Consider the following 23,804-nt stretch of genomic DNA (forward strand, 5'->3'; position numbering starts at 1 on the left):
AGGTTAAACAAATAACTTATATTGACAAGAAGTGAAAGCCAATAGAACGTTCCACTGTTGTATCATGCATCCATGCCAGTGAGTCACTCATTTCAAAATTTAATCAATTGCAGCGCTATGGTGATGTTTTAATGGAGGGACACTAGGAGGGACTGCTAACGCTGAATCTTGTCACTTGTTTTATGTCCTCTGACTCTTAATCACTGTCTTACTCTGAATGTATGCACTAAAGCATTCAACAATCTTCTAATGATGAAACGTTTATTACATTTTCATTTTTAACATCCACAATGAACTAGCAAATTTCGAAAGCGTACATGTTAAAAGTTACATAAACCCTGAGACCAGATGTCCTCTCCAAAAATGTACAAAATGGACACAAACAGAGAAAAACATGTATTTCTATGACTGACATTACTGTTACATCTCTGAATATCTACACATACATAAAGTACCCCTTCTTAACACCCAACATTCATGCATACCGTCAGAATCTATGTCTAATAGATCATTAGCTATGTTCTGATTCAACATATTAGTAATGTGTGAAGCAGTTTGTGTATGATAGGGTATCTGGAAAGTCCACCTGGATTCCTCTTCATGAGACAGTCCTACTGTAATTGTGTCCCAGAGTATTCTTGACACCTCTTCTTTTGTTCTGTAAGTTAAACAAGACATTAGACTTCAGAGGTTTTTCTGTACCGCTAAAAGCATAAAGTAAGTCTTCATGAACCTTGCTTCAAGCACTTCATTAACGACTGGCATTTCAAGGGGTTCTTTTCAGTGTAGCGCAACAACAAATTACAGTCATTTCAAAGTGTTTTGGACAACAACCCATGGTTGTTTTGTGGTTACACTACAGGTCTTACCAGCAAGCAGAAGCTCAATCTCCTCATTCTCTTCCACCACCCGAGGCTTGAGAAGGAGGGCAAAGAAGACAGCCAAGCCAATCACCTGAGGGCAAACACAAGGTTCTAACATCAATGAGCCAATCACTTCTCAACAGCTTGCTGTATGGGCAATCAAGGGTATAGGGTACTGTACTCTTGATTTTCATTTCCGCTTGATGTCGAGCACTGCACTTCATTGGAAGAAATCCCATTAAAAACAACATCCCTCCTGACAACAAACTTCCTTATTCTCCTTTCACCTTGAGCGGCTGCAGGATGAAGATGCTTTGGAAAAGTGACAGGCCCAGGGAGATGACCCACTGGATAGACTTGTCCTTGCCATATTCAAAGCCGTAGATAAGGGTGAAGTAGGTGGAGATACCACTAATGGACAGAAGCAGGAACCAAGCGATGAAGACGAACCACCAGGGCAGGGTGCAGCATGCAGCCTTTTTAGGCTTACAGACCGGAGGAGGACTGGAAGAGGAGATAGTCATTTCAAAGTCAGACTCCACACATCTCCATCTCCAAACTTTCTATACCAACCCAACCAAGGTGTTTTACCAGTAAGTCATGTGGCTGGTGCAGACCATCTCAGCCTTCTTCAGAAGCAGACTGGAAGTACTGAGGAGCTGCTGGTGCTCCTCTGGGTTGGAGAAGATTCCAGGGTTCAGTCTCTCCAGGGACATGGACAGGTGGCGCAGACAAGACAGGACAAACTGGCTACAGAACACCCAGTGGGGATGACTCTCACTCTCCCCTGAGACAAGAGAGAGAAAACCAAGTTCAGTTGATGTCAGACCTTAGGAATTAGAGGTAACACTGACAGTATTTTTCACTTGAGTTGTGAATACCGCCACAGAAGACAAGGAATGAGTGTGATCATTTCTTCAGAGATTTGATGGGTTATCTAAGGGGGCCTGGCTGTTGCACTGTGATTGAGCCACCTTGCATAAGATGGATTACACCATGAACACTTTCCAGGGCTGGGACAAGATCAGAGCTTGACAGTAGCCTCTCCTTTAGCTCCACAACCTGGTTTCTCTGGTTCCTACTGAGCATGTTCACCAGATCCTCTGTGTCCTGAAGAGGAAGGATACACAAGTCACAACCATTTAACAAGTCATCAACCTCCAAAAGTTCTAAGGGTATGCATTAGCTTAGGCCACATAGGGAAAGAGACTTTCTTGGGACTGTATCTGGGGTTTGTACTTACAGCTGTGCAAGTATCAGTTATAATCAAATGTCAGTAACTAAGTCTTCAGTAAACTGACAATTCACAAACAGCATGACAACTGTGAGTCGTGGCCTTGGGACCATTGAAATGTCAGTTGCATCTCAAGAGAAGCACTGACAGCACGACTTCTGAATGAGGCGATGGATGAATTGTGGCCGACAAGTTCGCACAGGCATACAATGACAAAGTTTGAGAGAATGTATGGGGGGGGTTGACCTTGAGGATAGTTGGCATGGTAACGACGTGAGGTTTGAGGGTCTGCCTGCGTGTGTCCTTCCCCGAGGTCTTGGAAAGATGTGGTCTGATGCTGCGGAAGATGGTGATGATGAGGATGTTGATGGGGAACATGAGAAGGCCACTCTCTACACCCACCATGATTTGCTCCCAGGTGATTTCCAGCGAACCTGTATTGACAAGCACACACCAATTGCATAGTGTTTGTGTGTATTCTAGGGATGGATGGATATTCGATGTAGCACTATTTAGTATGCCTTTGAGGCGGCAGGCAGGGGTGAGGAACAGGGAACAGAATGGCTCTTGGCCTTGCCCAGACACACACAGCTGCATCCTTTTTTATCATTACAGTCTAATCACTTTGCTCTCTATCTACAATAGACAATCCCTCTCTGAAAATGTTTCGAAATGATTCATTTGCGTGCATTACAAGTTAGTGAAGGACAAATCAAATTGAAGTGGGCACCTGAGCAGAAAAACAAAGGGATGTGATTTTCTTACCGATCTTGAGGATGATGGGGGAGTTTCCGTCTTTCGGAATGTTCCAGAAGGCAATGTTGATTGCCATGGTGCAGAGGAGGAGGGACATGCAGCAGGAGACTCTCTGAGCACGTGTGAAAGGGCTACGCCAGGGAGGGTCAACCACAGACACCCAGATGTGCTCGTCCCGGAACCCAAACGCTGTCCTATTCTGAAAGATGTTCCTGGGAGAGAGAGGTACAAGGAGGGCAGAAAAGGGACTGGTGTCAGGATGAGAATGGGATTTAACTAATTATCACTGAAGAGTTAGGCGGATTTAACTGTTGAATTTTCTGCTGTAGTGTATGTGACTGTGTCTTCTCCTACGTGGTGTGTGTTTTCACCTAAAGCTGGCAATCTCATTATTCTTTGCTGGAGTGAATGTCTTCTTGGTCAGGCCTTCTCCTTTCTCTGCACTCAACCAGGAAGAGCACAGGAAATGGCACACCTTGCGAGTCTGCAGATCTTGCACAGTCACCTTGTCCACATACCTGACAACATGACATTATCAGGAAACCTCAGATACCAGACCTGTGGTATACGGCCACTGTCTGCCTGTGTCTGCTTTGATTGACTATTTTGATCAACTGACACATCTCCAACTCAGACAGACCCTCCAGCTGTCAGGGGACCTGGGAAGATCTGCTAGTGTGGAAGCACAGCAACAAGCTCTGGTCATGCCCGGATACTGGCTCATTTGCAGGGTGGTATTTTAAGATGGGCATTAACCAGCGGGCACCAAGTGATGGGAGGCAGGGTTGACATTTAGAGGCATTCTCAGCTGGAAGACAGTAGGGAGGCTGATAATGTCACAAGTAAAGAGTTGGAGCCCCCAGCTTCCCTGCCCTAGTGTTTATAGACTATCATACACATACGCCTGCTTGGTCAAATCTCTGTAAGTCAATACAGCTACAGAATATACCCATCTGATTAGAAATGTAGGTATTGAAAACATCCCCAAGTCCTTCCTTACAAAGTGGGATCATTCTATCTCCCGTCCAACCATTGGTGATTCTTTTCCATTGTTGGGAAACCAGGACACCCCAGGATGCCAGTCCTAAGACGTGCCATCACACTCAAGGAACATTCTAGATTCATTGGTTTACAGCGTACCAGGAGGGGTTCTCGCCCTCGTTGTTGTGCCAGAGCCGGAGACTCTGTAATTCTCCCAAGGGATAGGGTGTGGCCAGGAGGAACAGGTCCACAGCTCCTCGCTCCAACACCGCCGGCTTGCTTGGGTCTGTCAGCTGGTGGGTGTCACTGTCCCCTTCTGCGCCAGTGAGCTTTGCTGTTACCTATTAGAATATGTTTTGTCATTCAACAATCTATCAACCAACTAACCATTCAACCATTCAATCAAACTGTCAAAAACAAAACTAAAGTGTTAAACTGGAGCGTACCTTGGCAGAGGTACCCGCTCCTTTCCGATGGCCAGTCTGCACGCTCAGTAGGTAGTTATAGCAGGCACATGGGTGGCTGTCTGCCAGTAGGGTCATCTTTCTCTGGAAACAACATGGAACAACGATACAAGTCAGAGAAACAGAGTATTTGTGTGCGTGTGTATGCGCGAGAGTGTGAGAGTGCGTGAGTAAAAGAGTATGAGAGATAAGGAAGGAAAAGCTGTGCTGCTAGCCTCACCCTAGACATAGCCTTTCTGTCAGAGTAGCAGGCCCAGATCAAAGTGAGCAGGTAGAGGCCAAAGAAAGATGACAGCAGAGCCAACACCACGTAGTTGTCCGTAACAGTGGAAAAGTACTCCGCAGTGCGAGTCAAGTCGATGTAGTTTGGTTTCACAAAAAAGCTGCTGCCAAAGAACGTCAGGTGGTTACACAGACAGTGTGTGTTCTCTGGACTGCTGTTTATACCCACCTAGGATAGATGCATCAGAGTTGGGAAAAGAGATTAAAGTTATACAAATCAGAGCAATTTCATCAATACTTAAAGTGACATAAGATATACGTATTCTAATTCCAGTGTCCTTACCCAGCAGCCATGGATGCTCCAGCTGTTAAGGTCTGGGTCCCAGTACACACACTTGCTGGAAAAGGTGGTGATCCGCAGCTGCAAACCTGGACTCCAGGTAGTGTTGTAAAGGCTGGTCTGGATGTACCAGAGCCCAGCTCTGTCCTCCAGCATCTCAGGGGTGACCAGCCAGCGATACCCTCCTGCTTGGGGGAGGAAAGTACACTGTTATCAACTGTTGTCTCCCTCACTCCCGAGGAGATAACAACACATTTGTTTACTGGCACATCTCAGGATGATTACAGAAGTGCGTTTTGCAACACTGTGGATCAGTGCAATGGGATGACTTGAGCATTGCACCTGTAGGCTTCAGGATGGTGCTGTGGTGGTAGCGGGTGTGGTTGGGTGGGGCGCCCGCACCCAGCAGCAGCTGTAGTGACACGTTCCTGCTGGGCTCCATATTGATGACCACCGTCTGATTGGTGTCTGACACATTGAAGGAGGTCAGGACCGCTGTCCCATTCATGACGTCCATAGTCTTGGTGGTGACAGCCGTAGCATTTGAACGAGCAAAGTGGATCTATAGACACCAAAGAAAGACAACCCTGTAGGTTGGAGTTCCGTACACTGCCTGGGGCTGTGTAAGGTGAACTGAAACTGTTTTCCCAGGCATAGACTATGCCTAATCCTAGATTAACATTGTTTGAACATTTCAACAAAGGTTTAAAAACTGTTAAATAATTTCATTAGCAACATATAGTGGCAGCTGTACCTCAAAAGCCTCTGACAAGTTAGTTATGTGGATCTCTGATGTGTCATTAAACAGCACAAGATTGCAGACAGCTCCTGTGATGGTCTCACTGGATGCATGAGGGTTCTCTGAGTAGGTGGCCAGCTGGGAAAATGGATATGAGCCCACAAACCAACAAACATGAGGTTAGACTATGACAGTTACACACAAACATGCCCACACATAACACACATCAGTCACACATACTTGAGTTTTGACGACAGAGAGGTTTCCCACATGTGGCTTTAGTACTGAGTATGGGGGGAAGGTGATAGACACACCCTCATCATCTGAGCCAAGAACCATGTGGTCCAGAGCTGCAGGGGTGGTGCTTCAGAGAGAGGAGATGAGTAAAAAATACTTGCATAAGTGAACAAAAAATCTCATTTGCAATAGCTATTGTATTACACACTGCAAGAGTCACTGGCCAACCCCGAAACAAATCTAATGGGACGCTAACACTTGTTTGATTGCAGGTTAGTCAAAATACACTAAAAAGTGATGGCAGCACAAACCTGGTCACGTAGATAGTGCCTGTTTCATGCTTTATGACTATAGGTTTGGTGGAAGGTGTACCCATTACAGAGCCAAGGATCAGGTAGATTTCAACGGACTTGTCATACAGTGCTTGGTCCTTGTTGAAAGCAACACAATACAACACAGCTATGTATCAGCAACTGTCAATCTGTATATAGCCCTTTAATTGATTTAATATTTGATATCAAATTTGATATCACATTTTGTTTGTGGTAGATTTTGAGTAGGTTATATCACATTGTCAACTCTGCATTTAAAACTGAGTGTGTCTATCCTACATTTTGTGCCCCCTGGCCACCACACTTCTTCAAGGAGAGGAGCAGAATGGCTCCAGTAGAGTTGATGATGTGGCTGATGGTGCTGTTGTCAAAGGTCACTCCTTGACGAGTCAGAATCTGGGCGATCTTCAGGAGAAAGTTAATATATTCCATCTGTGTGTGTGTGTGTGTGAGAGAGAGAGAAATTTTAAAAAAAAGGCAAATGAGATATAGAGAAAAAGAGACAGTGACAAAGAGAAAACAATGTGGAGGATTAACAAAATAAACAATAATATTGGAAGCACAAACACTCAAAAACTCCCTAACCATAACTGGTCTGAATTAAATTCTCACATTTTCACAACTAATTTTCAACATCAGTGTGTGCTGAGGCTAGATGAGAGAAAGTTCGGAATCAAGAAGCCATTATTGATGATCCTGGTCAGACAGTCTGAGTCTAAATAAGTGAACACTACCTTGGAATTGTCTGTGGGCTCTCCTTCAGTCAGCTCCATCCTCTGCAGCTCACTATCAGCATCCTGACATGAGACAGGATGAATACAACCCCATTATCCACTGCAGCTAATATATTGACAACATTGTTGCTCTATGCTATACAAACACGTCAAAGCAGCTGGCATAAGATGCCAAAAGCATCACATTTAAAATAACTGTATTTGTTCAATGTCTCGTAAAGATATGAAACACTATAGCACATCTCTGACCTGAAGGTACTTGGAGATGAGGTGTTCAAGAAGTGGTGGGACAGGCAGGGTCCTTGCAAAACCTATAGAAATACACATGAGAGATGGAAAGACAGGAGAGAGGGTAAGAATAGGAGAGTGAGAGAGAGACAAAGAGAGAGAGAGAGTGACAGAGAATGACTTACTTGAGGGGATCAAGCTTGAAAACATATCTACCAACAAACAACACTTTTACTTACGTTTCTTTTTCCCATCTCCAAGGTTGTTGGTGTTTTGGCTCTACAGAAGTAAACATAACTATCTATGAAAATGCATGAAACGATTATAATAATGTCATTATTCACCACAGATGAGGACGGGTATGGTCACTTACATTTGATGTGTCCTCAAGAAATCTAAAATCTGCAAAAAAAGATTGGTTGTTAAAATCAGTAAGTAAACAGAGTAATGTATTTTTGTAAGAACTACAAGGAAAGAAGAAAATATGGTTAATTTTAGCACTGTACACAGGGTGCAGAGATAGCCCTGTTTGATGCTGCAGTTCCTAGTGGTGACCAGCTGTAAAGGATCCAACGTCAAGTAGGTACAGAGGAAGGGGGTGCTCCCATTATCTGTGGGGACTATACACACCCACAGACATGCGCACGCACGCACACACACACACACACACACACACACACACAAGTATTGACACACATACAAATTGAAACACGCACACATGAAAAGAAAGAGTCTGATTAAAATGTTTCATTTAATGCCCTTCAGAAGTAGACTTTTGTATTTTTTATTATTACTGACTTCCTTACAATTCACGGTCTCTGTTCAAGGCATGCAAGTCTCTAAAAAGCTAAGCTTTCCCTTTGACATCCAAAAAGACTGGAAGCAACGGATTAATCCAGATTACTGAGCTTTATCAGTTAATTGGAAAATCTATTGAATTAGCATGGCTCACTGTGAACAATCAGAGAATCCGGACAGAAGTAAGCCTTGCAGAAAACACTTACCAGTAATCACATGGGAGGACAACTCACACTACAACGCTTATGAACAGACAACACATCTGTAGAGATGCTTGTGTTTGTAATTAGTCATAGGAATCAGTTATAGTCCCTTATGGTTAACAAATTCTAATCAGTCATCCCTTTTTCCTTTGTTGTACTTACCGACTTGGTTACCCTGGTATGTTCCTAGAATCCCCTCCCCCACCCACCAGTTGAGCTTGGTGGAACTCCTTTCCTGAGTAAAGTTCTGGAGAAATGTCTTCACCTCACAGTCTATGACTTTAAGCAGCTGACCACCTCGCTGACTGCAAGCGAGTTTAGCCTGGCTCCAGTTCTTCGGTGTTTCAATGAACTCATAACACACATTCTGGAACACATGCTTGAACACTTTGAGAGTGTCCTGGTCTACATTCTCTCGTTTGCATTTTTCAGCCCAAATAATTTGTCCAAACACAATCCACAAAAACAAAGATACTCGTATAAGCAGATCCATGGATGTTGTGATATTGAGCTGAATCACAGACTGCTAGAGGTTAACAAGTGTCCAAGGGAAAGCTAAGGTGAAGAAAAGTGACACTGTCCAACTTATGGAAAACATGGAGCTTTCTTCAGATAAAAAAACTTGAATATGCTGTAACTACATTAGGAAAATCTCTGCACACTCAAACTACATGCAAAGTGAAAGGTGCAGACTTCTGCCAAGGTCAGAGAAATTGAGGAAGGTAAAGGTCTGACCACACAACTGTAGGCCCAACATAGGACGAGCACTCAAAATGTTTTTTGAAACTCAGGATTTAATAAGTATAGCCTCATTCACAAGCTATAAAGCCATATATATATATATATATATATATATATATATATATATATATATATATATATATATATATATATATATATATATATATATATATAAAGCAAGCAGACAACACGGTGTGACTTAAAACAATGAGAAGGCTGCTTAATCACCTTTTTCACATGAGCTCACGCTTGTTTCATTCTTTCAGAGACTCATCTCCAAAATATCGCGAGAATACATCCAGGAAGTAAAAGCTAATGCTGTGCATAACATGAGTGGTTAGTGGAAAGTGCTTCCAGTGCCTGCTTGTTACAGTGACATAATATCAATGGCGGGACAACTGAAGGTAACAGCTTAGACAATACATTTAGTTTCACGTCAAGCGACAGGAATGACTGACAACTAAAACAAAGAACAGAACTGGCGTGGCCACTTGGGTTTGGTTCTTTCCAGAAACGCGAGACAGCTAACGTTAGCCAAACAGATACATGTAACGCTAGTTGTTGAATGTGGTTCATGTAACTTCACTAGTGTCTGTGGAGCTAGCTAGCATTCTTCTTCATGTCACCTACCCTGCTTGAGCTGTTATGACAAATTTGGCTCAGCATTACAAGCTTACCACCATAAACGTGATCCATTGGTCATCCTTCTCATTTCTCATGGTCATGTCTCATCATGTGTTAAGTTGTAGCAAGTCCCCTTTCAAATCAGTCAACAGTAAATTGCAATATCACAGTACTGATTCATATCTGCATGGAACAACTGATGACTATTTTGTCAATAAATATTTGAATTCATTGTAATGCATACTAGTAGAATAAGTAGTGCTATATAGAAAGCTTACTTGATTATCTGTATAGTTGTATTGCTTTTCTATTCTATTTGATCCTGCCGTCTCCTGCAGAAAAGACTGAAGGATGCAGTGCAGATCATTGGTTCTGGAAGCGTCCTGTTTGTCTCCTATCTCACCGCTGTCGGAGATGAGCGTTTCTATGCCAACCAGCTCATGCCCCTGCTGCAGAGGATTGTTGGAGCAGAGACGGCCCATGTAATGGCGGTGAAAATGATTGGTGTGGGTCTGGTTCCTCGGAATTGCTACCAAGATCCTGCTTCTCTGGTCAGTGTGGGTTGAAGTGTGGAACTTTGGGGCCTGGTGTCCTAGCCTGGTCAACCAGACTGACTGCTTTGTTTATGAATAGTTTTCATTGGAATTAAAACAGAATGTAAGCTTGCATGACCAGGCTGGTTCAAAAGGTTAGATGTGTACCAAACAAAGACAAAGACTAATCCAAGATCCAAGGTAGTTTTCACAAAGCATTGACGTCAAGTACTAATAGTGGACCATGATCTCCACGTTTACAGAGTAATAAAACATGGTGTCACTTAAAGTCATTTCTTTGTATTATTATTGTTATCTCCAGGAAGTAAACGTTATGGGCTGCAAGTTCAGGAACCCCATCGGAATTGCAGCCGGCTTTGACAAACACGGGGAAGCTGTGGATGGGTTGTACCGACTGGGCTTTGGCTTTGTGGAGGTGGGAACCATCACTCCTAAACCCCAGGAGGGGAACCCCAAGCCTCGTGTCTTCAGACTCACCAAAGATGAGGCTGTAATCAACAGGTACGGGCAGATAGTCATGGTCTGTTGGGGTGTCCACTGTATTACTGTTAGAGCTGTGCAAGTCTAGTGCCCTTGACTGTCTGGTCTATTTACTAAATGGGGATGTGATAGCTCAGTGGTTAAAGCATTTGACTGCAGATCAAAAGGTTCAGGTTGCAGGTTCAGCATTGGTATCCGCTGAATTATTGTTATATTATTATTATCATATATGCACTTTTCTATGTCAATTTGGATGACGATGTCTTCTAAATAAATACACGTAAATGACAGAGAATGTATTTTATAAGTTGATCCATATTTACATGCATGAAAGTCTGACAATAGTAAGTGTGAAAAGGTTCTGTCAGCATGGAAAGAAGTTGCAGATACTGGATATTGGCGTCTGATATTGGCTACGCCTGAACGACCTTACAACCGGTGGTTGTTATATAGTTTGGGATCTACAATCTTCCATCAGTCATATAATCTATTCTATAAAATAGATCGTTTTAGAGACCACCTATTTCGGTTTACATTACAAATGTACCAACATATCCCCAGCTTGATTATGTCTACACCGATTAAGTTGCTATATTCTGTATATTAATATATGAATCATCTAAGCATCATGCTTGAAAATCAAGTTACACTCTAGACAGTTCCACTGTCTTTGTCAATGATTCTTAGACAGTGACACTCCACCATGAAGGGATGAGTCATACATTAAAGTGGTGTCAACTTTGTTTTAAAGCAGTAGAGTAGGATTGTATTAATCTGTGCGTGAAAATTGCTTCAGCCGTATCAAAAGGAAAAATATAATATAGTATCTAATGGAAAATTGTGGCAGAGAGTGGTTAAAACCCAAGTTAGGAACAAGCAGATGGATGACATACATGCTGAAGCCAAGCTGCTGATTACAATTCACCTGGAATAGGCTACATGTAGACCTGTGTAGTCTGTATAGTAACACACCTATTTAAGATTGAATTGTAAACATTTGAAAGGTAATCAAGCCTTCTCAAAAGCAGCTCTGATGCTTCTTTAAGTGCATGACAGTTGGGTCAGATTTTCTAGTGTTCAGTGTTTCGAATGGCAAATGATGTTGCACACCGGAACTTGAAGAATGGGTCTTCCAGATCGATATTTGAACTCTTTAGAGTTGTTCTTTTAGTCATAATGAAAGACCAGGATGGGATGTCAATTGATTGAAAATGAATTCAGGAGGCAAACTTTTGAATTCTTCACTGCAGATTAATTTAAGCCTTTTGAGTGTCGTTAATTAGAATGGAATTAATACAATGGGTTTAATTTAGCATCCCATACATGGGGTTGTGGGCACCCTGAGCCTCTATATGAATGAATGCTTTTCCCCTCAACTCTGAGTAGCAAAGCATGTCAGAAGTTCATAGACACTCGTTAGTAAAAGGAAATCAGCATGAAATGGAAAAAGTGCTCATGTGACGGTTATGTCCAGGGACTGCGGTTGAAAATTAGCCGCCTGGCTAAAACCGGCACTTTTACTGAAACGTTGATTCATGTGCACTGTCCCTCAGACCACTTTTTTTCTTCAAGGACTTACTATATGATCATCAATTGCCTACGTATGGAAGCCCATTTCCGCCAGTAAAAAAATAAAATAAGGGTTAAGTCTAAATGATGAGATACTAAATCGAAACTATGAGAGGCCTACAAAGTTAGCATGTGCAAGTTCAACGTTAACACAATACGGTTAAAGTAGCAACTTGTTAGCAAATTATAGATATAGAGGATACTCAATTAGAAATTGACATGCTGTGTGAGTAGCCTGCATCCACTCGGACCAGCAAAGTGATGAAGGGATTTTTCATTTTCAGAGCCAGTGGTATCTCATAATTTCGATTTAGTATCTCATAATTATGACTTAATCTTGAATCTTTTTTTTCTTTTACTGGCGGAGATGAGGTTCCATACTTACCTGTATGTATTAATGGGTGACACTTTTAATAGCATGTGTCATTGATGGACCAGTACAATTTGTTTCGTTGTGTCCTGAACTTCATCAATCCAATGCTTTAGTTAGCAACATGATGTTAAGTGAGCCGTTGTTGTTAACTGTGTCCGACCTAGGTTGTTAATGTGAACCTTGTGTGACTCATTGGTGTTAAGCGTTGTTGTCTTGTGTGTGTGTGTGTGATTCATGCATGTTCCAGATATGGTTTTAACAGCTGTGGTCTGCTGGCTGCCCAGGAGAGGCTGAAGGCCAGAGCAGGAACCCAGGCAGAGCTCACTAAAGGTAAACACAACTTCAGGCTCAAATGCTACTGTCCTGTTTTAATGAGGATGACACTGATGAAGTTCAGAGTCTGAGTAACTGTGGTGTTTTTGAGAGCATCATTGCTACAGTATAGTTACATTCGAAGGTTCAGTGTTGCGTGAAACACATTGATCATGCGTGATCAATGTGTTTACCCGAGTCCAGTCAAATGGCATCCTGTGCTCATTTGCTTTTAGTAAAATAGTCTCTTAAGTCTACCTACCTAAAGACGACCTAGTTAAGTCTAACCTCACCTGCTTCCAGTCAGTGACCCATACTCCTCCGTGCTCCTGTCTCTGCTCATGCTGTGTGTTTTTAGCTGGCTTGCCCCTGGGCATCAACCTCGGCAAGAACAAACTGTCCCAGAGTGCAACGGGAGACTATCTGGAGGGCGTGCGTGGGCTGGGGCCGCTGGCAGACTACCTGGTGGTCAACGTCAGCAGTCCCAACACCCCGGGCCTCCGAGACCTGCAGAGCAAGGATGAGCTCAGGCAGTTACTGCACAAGGTAGGAAAACAACCCAGGGCAGCTCCCTCCCTCCCTCCCTCCCTCCCTCCCTCCCTCCCTCCCTCCCTCCCTCCCTCCCTCCCTCCCTCCCTCCCTCCCTCCCTCCCTCCCTCCCTCCCTCCCTCCCTCCCTCCCTCCCTCCCTCCCTCCCTCCCTCCCTCCCTTCTTCACCTCTGAATTCCAACCACAACCTGGATTTGCCATTATTAAAGAAAGGGATGGTTATTGATTTGTGACTACAGGTAATTGCCTTTCCCTCTGTATGGCAGAGCCGTGAAATTACACATGCAGTCCCAATGCCACTAGTGCTGGCGAAACAGGTTAACCGGCTTGTAAAATATCCAAAACCCATTATTAAACTGTCACTCAAATCATCCTGTCATCATGAATCATTGTACAGCTCTCTGACTGTGAAAATGGTTTATCCATCATATGTCTCGTTGTTTTGCCCCCCCCTCCTCTCCCCTGGTCTCTTCCAGGTGCTGAAGGAGCGTGATGCACTCCAGGGGGGGTCAAAGCCCCCGGTCTTGGTGAAGATCGCCCCAGACCTCACTCCCCAGGACAAGCAGGACATCGCCGATGTCATCACTGAGGTCAGGGTTGAGCCTTGTGAGGTCAGGGTTGTGTTGTATTTGAGTGTTTCAGTTTGACCACTGGCCTCTCAGCCAGTTTGTTTTCAGGGCCCTTCTCTCTACTCAGTTCACGTAACAGTGGACTGTGGGTGTAGTCCTCACCCAAGCAGTATTCTGCCCTAGGCTTTCACAGGCAGACAAGTTTGTTAATACCTTCATTGAAATGCATTACATCTCCTCTTCCTCCCCTTCAGAGTGCTCTTGGAAGCGAGAGAGGGACTTCCTTTGCTAATGAAACAGACTGAGAGAGCGGGGGGGGGGGGGGAAGAGGAAGAAAGCGTTGTGAATATTTGATCTGTATCTCATTTGGACCTTATCGTATTCCAACATCCGTGTTAGCTAGTCACTGAACCATGCAAGCAGTGTCACTACTCTGACAGTAGCAAATGCATGTATGCAAGTTTAATTACAAAAAGCTCCTCAACGGACACTAATAATCTTGACAGGGGTTTGACGTCCTTAACCATGTCTGATTTTTTTGTGACCCCCCCCCCCCCCCCCCCCCCTTCCTTTTAAGCTGGGTGTGGATGGTCTGATGATATCCAACACCACAGTGTCTAGGCCTGACATCCTCAAAGATCCCCAGAAATGTGAAGCTGGGGGGCTGAGCGGCAGACCGGTCAGGGAACTGTCCACGCACACGGTCAGGGAGATGTACAGCCTCACAAAAGGTACTGTACTGTTAGCGGGCGGCACCTTAACCACAATAACAAAATCTGAACAGTGCAACATGCTGGACCAAATTCATATTTTCTTTTCAATTCAAAGTGTTTTTGTCACCCAGAAAACTGACACAACTGTACAAAACAAATGATAACAAGGATGGTTTTTCTCCTCTCATTTGAAGGCAAGGTGCCAATCATTGGAGTTGGGGGTGTTGCCTCTGGGCAGGATGCCATGGAAAAGATCCGTGCTGGCGCCTCATTGGTCCAGCTGTACACTGCCCTAATTTATCAAGGACCTCCAGTTGTCAACAAGATCAAACGAGAGCTTGAGCAGCTTCTTACGTGAGGATGGAAAGATAGCATAAACAGTGTGTTATCAGGAGTTTATACATTATATATAGCTGCATCTCAGTAAATTACAATATCATGGAAAAGTTTGTTTATAAGTAAATTCAAAAGGTGACACGTATATATATACAGAAGTATTACACACAGAGTGAAACATTTCAAGTGTTTTTCTTTTCATTTTGTTGATTATGGCATCAAAATGCCATTAGCTTACAGCTAATGAAAACACAAACTCCCACTCTAAACACATAATTAACTCAAAACACCTGCAAAAGTTTCTTGAGCCTTAATTGTATTAATTGTGTTTTAAACCAATCACCATCATGCTTTCCAGGGAACAAGGCTTCAGCAGCGTATCAGAGGCAGTAGGCGCTGACCACAGAGACACAAACAGGACCACCCGGATACAGAGTCATCAGAGAGACAGCACTGCTACAGACAGCTCCGCCCTGGCTAGCACTTCCACTTGCTAGTTACAGGCTAATTTCCGGATTGATTTCTGACTTAATTACTGGAGAGGGGAAAACCTGTTCCTCTGTACAGGTGTTGACCAATCCAGACATGCCTGATCAGTGATTGCTCCTTTCAAAGTCAGAAAGAAAGGAAGGTTTTATGTTGAGCGGAGACAACTTCCTGCACTTACTTGAAGCCTGTATGTACAGTATGTGTACACAATAATGAGTTTGTGATACTGTGGGATCATACCAGTAATGCAAAGAAAATACTGCCAAACATGGGCCTTCACATGCAGCTTTAGAATCACTTTGAGCAAAATCTACACTTTTGTCATTTGTGCCATCTCCAGTGTTTGCACAGATCTCAACAAACTTCATCCTGGTTGGTGGTCTAGTTAATGTAAAGAGAAGTCTGTGGTGTAAAGGCAGTGTAATGTCCCCACTAACTGTATGGATTCTACTGGATGGTTTGTAAGTAAGTAGCCAGAATAGTTAGCATCAATATGCTTTTTACTGCAGTCATGTTGATAGCAAAGATTTGAGCCAGGGAATTTGAATCATCTTGATATAGTGTTCTTTATCCGGAGATACTGTACAGTGTGCGTGTTATTGGCATGTGTTGTGTATTATGACTATGATTGAGTTGTAACTCAAAATGTGATAAAAGCACATAAGTAAATCTTTTACTCCACGTATTTTTTTTAATTTTCAAGTAAAATCTCAATTAGAGGCAATTACTCAGTAACAAGTGAGAAAACTACCAGACATTTTTCTTCCAGCGTTAACAACAAAGAAGCAGGTTATCCTGTAATTGCCTTTGCATATATAAAAGGGAAATCTAGTTCAATTACTGTGCCATTGTCAGCAGGTTTAGAACTCGTGTAAGCTGACAAAAGATCTTCCACTTTGTGGCTGTCTGCAGAAAAGGTAACGTGCTGTGTATGTGAAAATTAAATAGTGGATTGTTCTGCTTAGATTTCAGAGATTATAACTGGAGGTTATAACTGAAACCAAGCTCAAAAGCTTCTGTGCAATGGGCCACTTTGTTCTCTGTTCGCTCTGGATAAGAGCGTCTGCTAAATGACTAAATGTAAAATGACTAAATGTTCTAAATTATTCTCAAAAGCTATTGTCAAATACACAATGTGAGGTCAGTGCCTTCAGAAATGAAATATATGATTATCATCCAGTGCTCTCAGTGGATGTGTTTACGAGTACAAGCCTGAATATCACTGCTTCAGAGGCTCCAATGTGTATTTCTTCGTACTGCGTAAGAGCAGGTTATTAAGGCAAAAAATAGATGTATGCCCTTTGGGACTGCATTACCTGTACACTGCCATCATTCCTCTGTTCTAAGACGTCCTGTCTAGCCGTTTGTTTCTCCCAGTGAGTTAGACTTGTAGACCCAGTGTTGGAGAGGTGGAGAGTGGGTTATTTTAAGTATTTCCTTGGGGGTTATGTCAGCTCAAGCTGACACTAAGAAGAAAGAAAGCTTCTGGCACTTTGAGTAGCCATTTCTTACATGAATTCTAGATCAAATGAGCAGGAACTCAGATGAATAGAAACCAGACTACTGTGGCAACAGGTGGGAACTATTATGGCATGTCCATGACAACTGAACATCCCAGAGTGATTCACCGAGTGCACTGATGATGACTAAGTACCATTGGTGGAAACTGCTGGGCTGGTCCTCAAGTAAATAAACTTCTGATGGTCTACTAATGCATGCATATTTCTGATGCAGAGCTTCTTAGTGGAAACCTTTTAATGAAATACAACCACAAGGGATTATTTCTGGATTGTGGGGTTTGATAGTATCAAATAACAGTCTCCAAAGTAATGACTGATCACCCCTAAGGCCTAATGACACCTTGCATGACCTTGTCAGAGTGTAGAGCTGTGTCTGAAACAACTAAATCATTCACTCAGTTCAGCACGTAGGCACTTTAATTCAGTCCAAACAACCAAGGCATGTCAATGTTGTCAGAAATAAACCCTAGGTCTCAGTTTTCCCTCAATCAAACTCCCTCTCGTATCCTCCATTTCCGCAGTCCTCATCTCATCCCATAACCCCTTACCCTTTGGCTATTGGCGTCATCACTGACAACAAGCCCCAAGTCCCATAACTACACACCACGCCGTGTCAACGCACACAACCCTCACTGCACTGTTTGCTTTGTTTGGTCATTGTATGTTATTTTTGGCGTGGTCACACGTTCACACATTTTCTGGAGGGCCTCCCTGACACCTGATTGGCTGAGACTGAGGGTGCTGTCTGACACATGGCTGTCAAGGCTCGATGAACAGAAGGAGATGCAGGCGATGGTGGTGGGGGAGTGGATTAGCAGGGTAGAAGGGCTCTATACCATCCGGAGATCTAGTCTCCACAGATATATAGATAGATAGCACTGCTTCACCTCCCGTTGTTCCCCAAAAGCAGGATTATTGGAGGATGTGGTGACTGATGGAAGGCCAGATACAAGCACACAGAGACATACAGTATGTTTACTTCTACTCCGACCTGCATGCAAACCTTGTAAACAAAACTTGTTGAAAACACACACCCAACACACTTTTCCACTAGTCACTAAACTCCTCCCTGCCTTGTCTGAGTGTGGTGGTCGTGTGGGGAAGGAAAGAAGATATACAAGGGTCTTGTTCCAATAAGCGCTAAACTGCATTTGGTCATAGCTAATGGAAAGGCTTTTAAAGGTTTCTAGTCTTCCCTTCTCCCAGATGGTGCATCTCAGGCCATTGTGGGCAGCAGCTGTGGTAAGGAGTTGCTTCTTGGTGACAGGCCCCAGGCCACGGAATTGAAGCTGAACCCCCATGGCATTAAGCCTCACCCCGCCTCTCTGTCCTCACTCATACACATAACACACAAACACTCTCACATGTGCACGGGTTCACACTCTTGCTCTCTTCTACTCAGATCTGCATGCAAAGCTTGTAAACAAATCATGTTGACTATGCTCAACAGCTGCTCTCTGTTCCTAGACCATGCAAAATAACACGAGAAAAAAGAAAACGAGCTAGTTAATTTAAGCGTTTGATTTTCCGCTTTTGTTCTTCAAGTCTTCCCCACAAGCCTCTAATCCACGCCACAGTATGGACGTACGCTTTTGTCCCATATTAATTGCTAATGGTACTCGGGGGGGCTTGTATATTCAAATAGGCCATCTCATTTGGAATGGTCTTTCATTTTCTCCTTCTTTGCTCTTCTCCTCCTCTCAGTCCAATCAAGCAGTCAAGGGAATATTTATTTTGACATTTATGAGATATTCTTTAGACTCCGCTTCCCCTTTTTCACAGCATGAAGTAGAATGTTATATTTGTGATCTTCTGGATGTGAACAATGACCATAGAAGATCCAAGCCAACGAACCACAGTTTAACTTAGTAGTAACTAGTATAGTAACTCCCCTGAACTTTAAAAAGAGGGAGAGAGATCTTGTCAATTATTGGTCTTGTAGGCACTCATCTTTGCATTTAGATATGGTGATAACCATATCAAAGGAAGCTTCTCACTGTTAGGTCTTTGATCACCCACGTAAAGAAAATGCTGTCTCTTCATCTTCCGCCGTGTCATAAAGTAGGAGCCAAGAGTGCCTTTGAGAAGTGAGCTGTACAAGCCTTGTATTTTCTATCTACTGTATCTGTGTACCTGATAATTGACAGTAGTCAGCATAGTGTTAGAGAACGGGGTGCAACTCCATCTTCTGCTACACTTTTCTTTTGTAGGCTCTGTTGACTGCATATAGGCAAGTTACACATTCCGATATCACATGGCAGAATTTGACATCTGGATTTGTTGTCTTCAGGAGGCGGGCACACATAGAGAAAAAAAGAGATCCAATGCATAGACAAATGTAGGCGTGGATTGGCAGCATGCTTATAAGCACCTCATTCATATTCATCAGGATCAGCAGTAGCATTCTTAGTGCCAGACTGTTTAACAACGGTCCAGAAGTGTGTGTGTGTGTGTGTGCACGCTTTCATCAAGAGAGCATAATGGGCTTTGTCAGGGAGGTGTGTGAGGCATAGCCTCCCCCTTGTCACACCTGTGACTGCCAATAGCCAGAGGCTGGGTCTCTGGTTTTATAACAGCCATCTGGGAGAAGACACTAGGATCTGCAATACCATTACACTCAAAAAACACACACACACAAACTATAAAACTCAGACGTCTACTCGAGTGCATTCACCATTTTTTTTTTCTGAAGTAAGTGGGTGTTCGTGGTCTTATCATAGAGAGAAATTTGGGGTGCACTTGGCATTCTAGTGCATGCCCTGATTCTACTCGCTACTGGGTGATATCTGGGGACATACACTTAAGAGCACCAGGCATGAATCAGCATGCTATGTCATGACTTGTTGTGGAATTAGCCCCTAATACTAGGATTCCATTTCGTCTTTATTTACCTGTGTCCTGCAGATATTTTGGTTGTTGCATAACAGCTGATAGAAGTAAACTTCAAACACACATAACCTCAGCACAGAGCCATACAGCAAAGCCATAAGGGCCATTAGCCCTGGAGAGTATGACTCATATGGAGATCAGTAGACAGGTGTAGCTCAAACAGGATAGCTATTGTAGCAAGAAAAGAATAGGGCTACCCAGAGATACAGGGAGTGTCGATATATTACAGGTTAAAATGTAGTAGATTGCTTTTCGTTGAGTAGCTCCATTGTCAATGCTGAGTGAATGGACACCATCGGAACCTTACCATGAGAGAGGCTTAGAACGAGGATGATGATAGGAAGGAGGGAAAAGGGTGGATAAGGAAAAACACGGTTGTTGACGTATTTATCATATTGTCCACTTGTCCATGTGGCAGTAGGGATACGTTAGTATATTCTTAGCTGTCAGCAGCGTGCTTACCTGGTGGGCCTGGACCACAGGCATGAGTGACAGGTGTGAGGCTGGGCGTGGAGGGGGAGATGTTCCGCAGCGCTGCTCCCAGGCTAGCTGTGGTCACCGCCTGAGGGCTGGCTGAATAATCAAGTTGACGTGAATAAGGCGGAGGAGCAAGAAGGAGGTAGAGGTGGAGAGGATGAGTATGGGCGGACAGAAGTGGGTAAAGGGTGGTTGAGCCAATGACTGTGACGTATGTGACTGGGGGAGAAGGGGCAGGATGGCAGGAATGTTGAGGCAAAACTCCCGGCCAAAAGGTAATTTTTCTCTCAGTTCAATGTGGTCATGGGCCATAGCCTATAGATGCTCCACAGCCCATTGTGCCCCTGTCATCCTCCCAGCCACCTGACAGACTGGGCCTCTGCCAGAGCCAAAAACAGAGCAGAGCCACAGGTGTGCACTTTATTAGTTCTGACACACGTGTCCCCTCAAGAACATTTGCAAAACAATTACAAATTCATTAGGAGGGTCAGTAGAGAGATTAAAATAACCAAACAGACTGTTCAAATACCATGGCTCTCACACTGTCCTATACTGTCTCCTTGCTGACGGCATTTTTTTCTCAAAATGCAGAACTAATTTCCATTTGGAATCCAAACAGTGCATGTGTGTGTGTGTGTATGTTTGTACTGTGTAGGTGTGTGGAGTTGTCTGCACGTGGATCTGATGACAGAGTCTGAGAAAAAGGAACAACAGTGCCATACCGTGACCTAAACAAACATCACACTACAAATGACCCCTGCAACACACCCCAGTGACCTCAGCTTTGTGATTCCAGATCTGGGAGACAGTGACCTGGGGGGTATTCCAGGTAGCGGGTTTAGTGAAAACTTTGAGCTGTTTAACCCTGAAAAGAGGCTTACTTCAAGGTTTCCGTTCCAAAAAGAGAGATAAGGAAACCTTTTGTTTCCATGGTAACTTACTCCTTGAAACTAACCTGCTCGCTAGCAGGCTTTTCATGCCAAACTCTGCGTTTCTACCTATCCCCTCCCACTTTCGGAGCCTGCTAACATTGGCAGACATGGGATATCCTTTCCTGGTTCAGCCGAGCGATCTCGAACCAAATTGTATTTGCTTAGTTATACGCCGGGAGACAATTTTAAGACTGCGATTTGATGTGCTTTAATTCTTTGATGAATACATTATATTTAGGCATTTAGCAGACGCTCTTATCCAGAGCAACATCATTTGACACGGCCGGGAATTGAACTGGCAACCTTCAGATTACTAGCCCGATTACAAGCCCGATTCCCTAACCGATCAGCCACCTGACTCCATACCTAACATTGAACATGGTATTTTATTAAGTGCACCACTTTTTCTCCTGTAATATTAACGGACAGAGGGGTTTAATGTTCAATGTATGGACTGGCTATTGCATTCAAATGTAGGCTATGCATTGACTTAACACGTCAATTGTATAGGCTACGCTGCTACAGCCGTGTTGCTTTTTTTTCCGGAATATGTGCTCAGATTGACCATAAACACGGAATAAAACGTATATCTAAAGCGTGGTGAAGTAGGACAATTTTTTTTGTCGTAAGGTGCCATATGGTGTATCGTATTATCGGATTAATGTTGGCTTTTAATAGTTCTCATGTCCGCGCGTAACTGAGTTGACGTACTACAAGTTGAGTTAGCAAATTCAAATCAGCTTTTCTGGAACCGAGTTTTCGGATTTTCCCATTTTAGAGTAACTCAACTCAGAGTTCAGGGTTAGGCATAGAGTTTGTTAAACCCGCTACCTGGAATACCCCCCAGGCCAGAAACTTTGGAGTCAAGACCAAAAGAATAATAAAGAGACTGTGTGTGAGTGAGAGAGAGAGAACAGAGAGATATTCACTTTTGCATCCATCCATCTGCCTCCGCTTAGTCCTGAAACCCATCTGAGTGTGTGATTATTCTGCTACTCGTTGCCGACGTCAATTTTTTGCCAAAGTCAGTTTTTAATCAGAGGGGCACATTAAATATAATTTTCGTTAATTTATAATTTAGTTTCCATTATTTAAACATTAAATATTTTTATTTTGCTTTACATTAAAATCATACTCGGCTCTGGCTCTCCTTCTTCCAGCTCCTCAGCTCTCTCAATACCTTGATATGTCTCTCAAACTTAAGTATTTACTGGGGCAAAAAAGGCTGCCATGTTCCTTCCTCGTTTCATGATGACTACTGGAAGAAGAAAAACGTGTAAAAAAAGAAGGGGGCCAGGGACATGGCCCCCGTGTAGAACCGCCCCTGTGTCAAAGTGACGGCGCACTTCGGAGTCAGACTTTTCACCTGATGATAGCAAAGCATAGCCTGACGTTGTCATACTCATAATTCTAGTCAGAATATGAGTCTGAAAACTCTCCGTTGGGCTGTGACTACGGGGTGTGTTTCAACCAAACTCGTAAAACAAATGCCTCTTCGCTCAATTGGATAGACCTACAACCAATCAGAGCAACGTAATATGTTGTTTGTTGAAAACGAATTCAACCCAAGGGCTCTTTCGTGACGTTGTTGATTTAACTTTACTGTTGATCATCTGTCCATCATTGTATAAAGCCCGCACTGGCAATTTCATTGGTCCTTCCCAATCCTGGTTTTATGTAGTTGTTCCCAATACGAGACCCTCCAGACCCAACTTCCCGACCAATTTTTTGGCGGAGAAGTTGGGCTGGCAGCCAGGCTAAGCAAAGCAACTAACTAGCTAACTACTGCATGTGGACTTTTTAAAAGAGGAATTGGGGTATATGATGGGAATTGGGTTGTATGATGGGCCGCCATGCCTTTTATCAACAGGTTGTTATCATTTCAGAGACAGAAAATCAACTTAAATAGCCTACATAGGCTACAACATTTAGCCTAGTGCATTAAACAATGATGAACAATGCTTTGATAGGCCTATTCTACACACCATTGTATGACTATGGTAGTTTGTGATTTCAAATGTTTAGGCATCAGGCATGTATCTCAATTTAAACTATCTGTGTATAATTATCATAGCTATGTAATTGTTAACAGTAGCCTATGAAAACTAACCTAAATTCATACCCTCCATTTCCCCACACAAACCATTTTTAAAAGTTAGGCTACTGGATAATGTAGCGTAATGTAACTACCCTATTGTTGTTCGAACGGCGATGTCAAGAATAGCAGTGGGAAAATACAAGTTTTGAACGACCATAAAATTGTATCTAAAACAAACGTACAAAGAGCTTGGTTACACTACCGAAGTTAAATGATCCATTGTAGCAATGCTAGTGCTAGTTTGCAAGCTGTAGGTTATATCTTCCATTTTTTCTCCGGTTGGGAGTTTTTCTGGGAGTTTTTCCTTGTCTTCCTTGAGGGTTTAGGTTGGTTGAGGGGCAGTTCTATGAGCGTATGTGAAGCCCTCTGTGACATGCTTGCGTGTAAAAAGGGCTATACAAATAAATGTGATTTGATATCAGACATCCCAAGTCTCCCGGAAGGTCCG

The 23,804-nt window shown here is 43.2% G+C and overlaps 2 protein-coding genes across 3 annotated transcripts; one reads left to right on the forward strand and one right to left on the reverse strand.

Moving 5' to 3' along the window:
• Positions 1-332: 332 nt before the first annotated feature.
• Positions 333-8,624, reverse strand: pkd1l3 (polycystic kidney disease 1-like 3). Its single transcript, XM_084682857.1, has 21 exons — positions 8,294-8,624; positions 7,637-7,741; positions 7,152-7,213; positions 6,903-6,965; positions 6,448-6,564; positions 6,148-6,266; positions 5,840-5,963; positions 5,615-5,737; positions 5,203-5,422; positions 4,864-5,045; positions 4,519-4,749; positions 4,281-4,382; positions 3,994-4,175; positions 3,225-3,371; positions 2,863-3,065; positions 2,344-2,531; positions 1,838-1,973; positions 1,455-1,650; positions 1,151-1,367; positions 870-954; positions 333-658 (listed from the first exon to the last, which is right to left on the reverse strand). The coding sequence occupies exons 1-21, from the start codon at positions 8,622-8,624 to the stop codon at positions 612-614; spliced, it is 3,180 nt and encodes a 1,059-aa protein (XP_084538983.1). The 3' UTR covers positions 333-611.
• Positions 8,625-9,173: 549 nt separating this feature from the next.
• dhodh (dihydroorotate dehydrogenase) lies at positions 9,174-16,109 on the forward strand. Of its 2 annotated transcripts, none has more exons than XM_084683145.1 (9): positions 9,174-9,276; positions 9,835-10,047; positions 10,352-10,551; positions 12,720-12,802; positions 13,143-13,330; positions 13,810-13,923; positions 14,480-14,633; positions 14,810-14,969; positions 15,310-16,109. In XM_084683145.1, exons 1-9 carry the CDS (start codon positions 9,259-9,261, stop codon positions 15,446-15,448), a joined length of 1,269 nt encoding a protein of 422 aa, XP_084539271.1. In that variant the 5' UTR covers positions 9,174-9,258; the 3' UTR covers positions 15,449-16,109. The 2 variants fall into 2 exon arrangements, with proteins under 2 accessions (XP_084539271.1, XP_084539272.1); XM_084683146.1 differs by having other exon boundaries at positions 14,810-14,995; positions 15,310-15,450.
• The last annotated feature ends 7,695 nt before the right edge of the window (positions 16,110-23,804 follow it).

The sequence above is a fragment of the Hypomesus nipponensis genome, chromosome 19 (genome assembly GCF_054491055.1).
Source record: "Hypomesus nipponensis isolate SF chromosome 19, ASM5449105v1, whole genome shotgun sequence".
Lineage (NCBI taxonomy): Eukaryota > Metazoa > Chordata > Actinopteri > Osmeriformes > Osmeridae > Hypomesus > Hypomesus nipponensis.

Bases quoted from the DNA above. Each gene is read 5' to 3' on its own strand.
- pkd1l3 (XM_084682857.1), bottom strand. From the start codon at position 8,624: ATGGATCTGCTTATACGAGTATCTTTGTTTTTGTGGATTGTGTTTGGA. The intron at 5,738-5,839 runs GTATGTGTGACT...CCATTTTCCCAG, and splicing joins TCTCTGTCGTCAAAACTCAA to CTGGCCACCTACTCAGAGAA. The intron at 1,974-2,343 runs GTCAACCCCCCC...CTTCCTCTTCAG, and splicing joins CCATGCCAACTATCCTCAAG to GACACAGAGGATCTGGTGAA.
- dhodh (XM_084683145.1), top strand. The intron at 10,048-10,351 runs GTCAGTGTGGGT...TGTTATCTCCAG, and splicing joins ACCAAGATCCTGCTTCTCTG to GAAGTAAACGTTATGGGCTG. The intron at 13,924-14,479 runs GTCAGGGTTGAG...CTTCCTTTTAAG, and splicing joins TCGCCGATGTCATCACTGAG to CTGGGTGTGGATGGTCTGAT.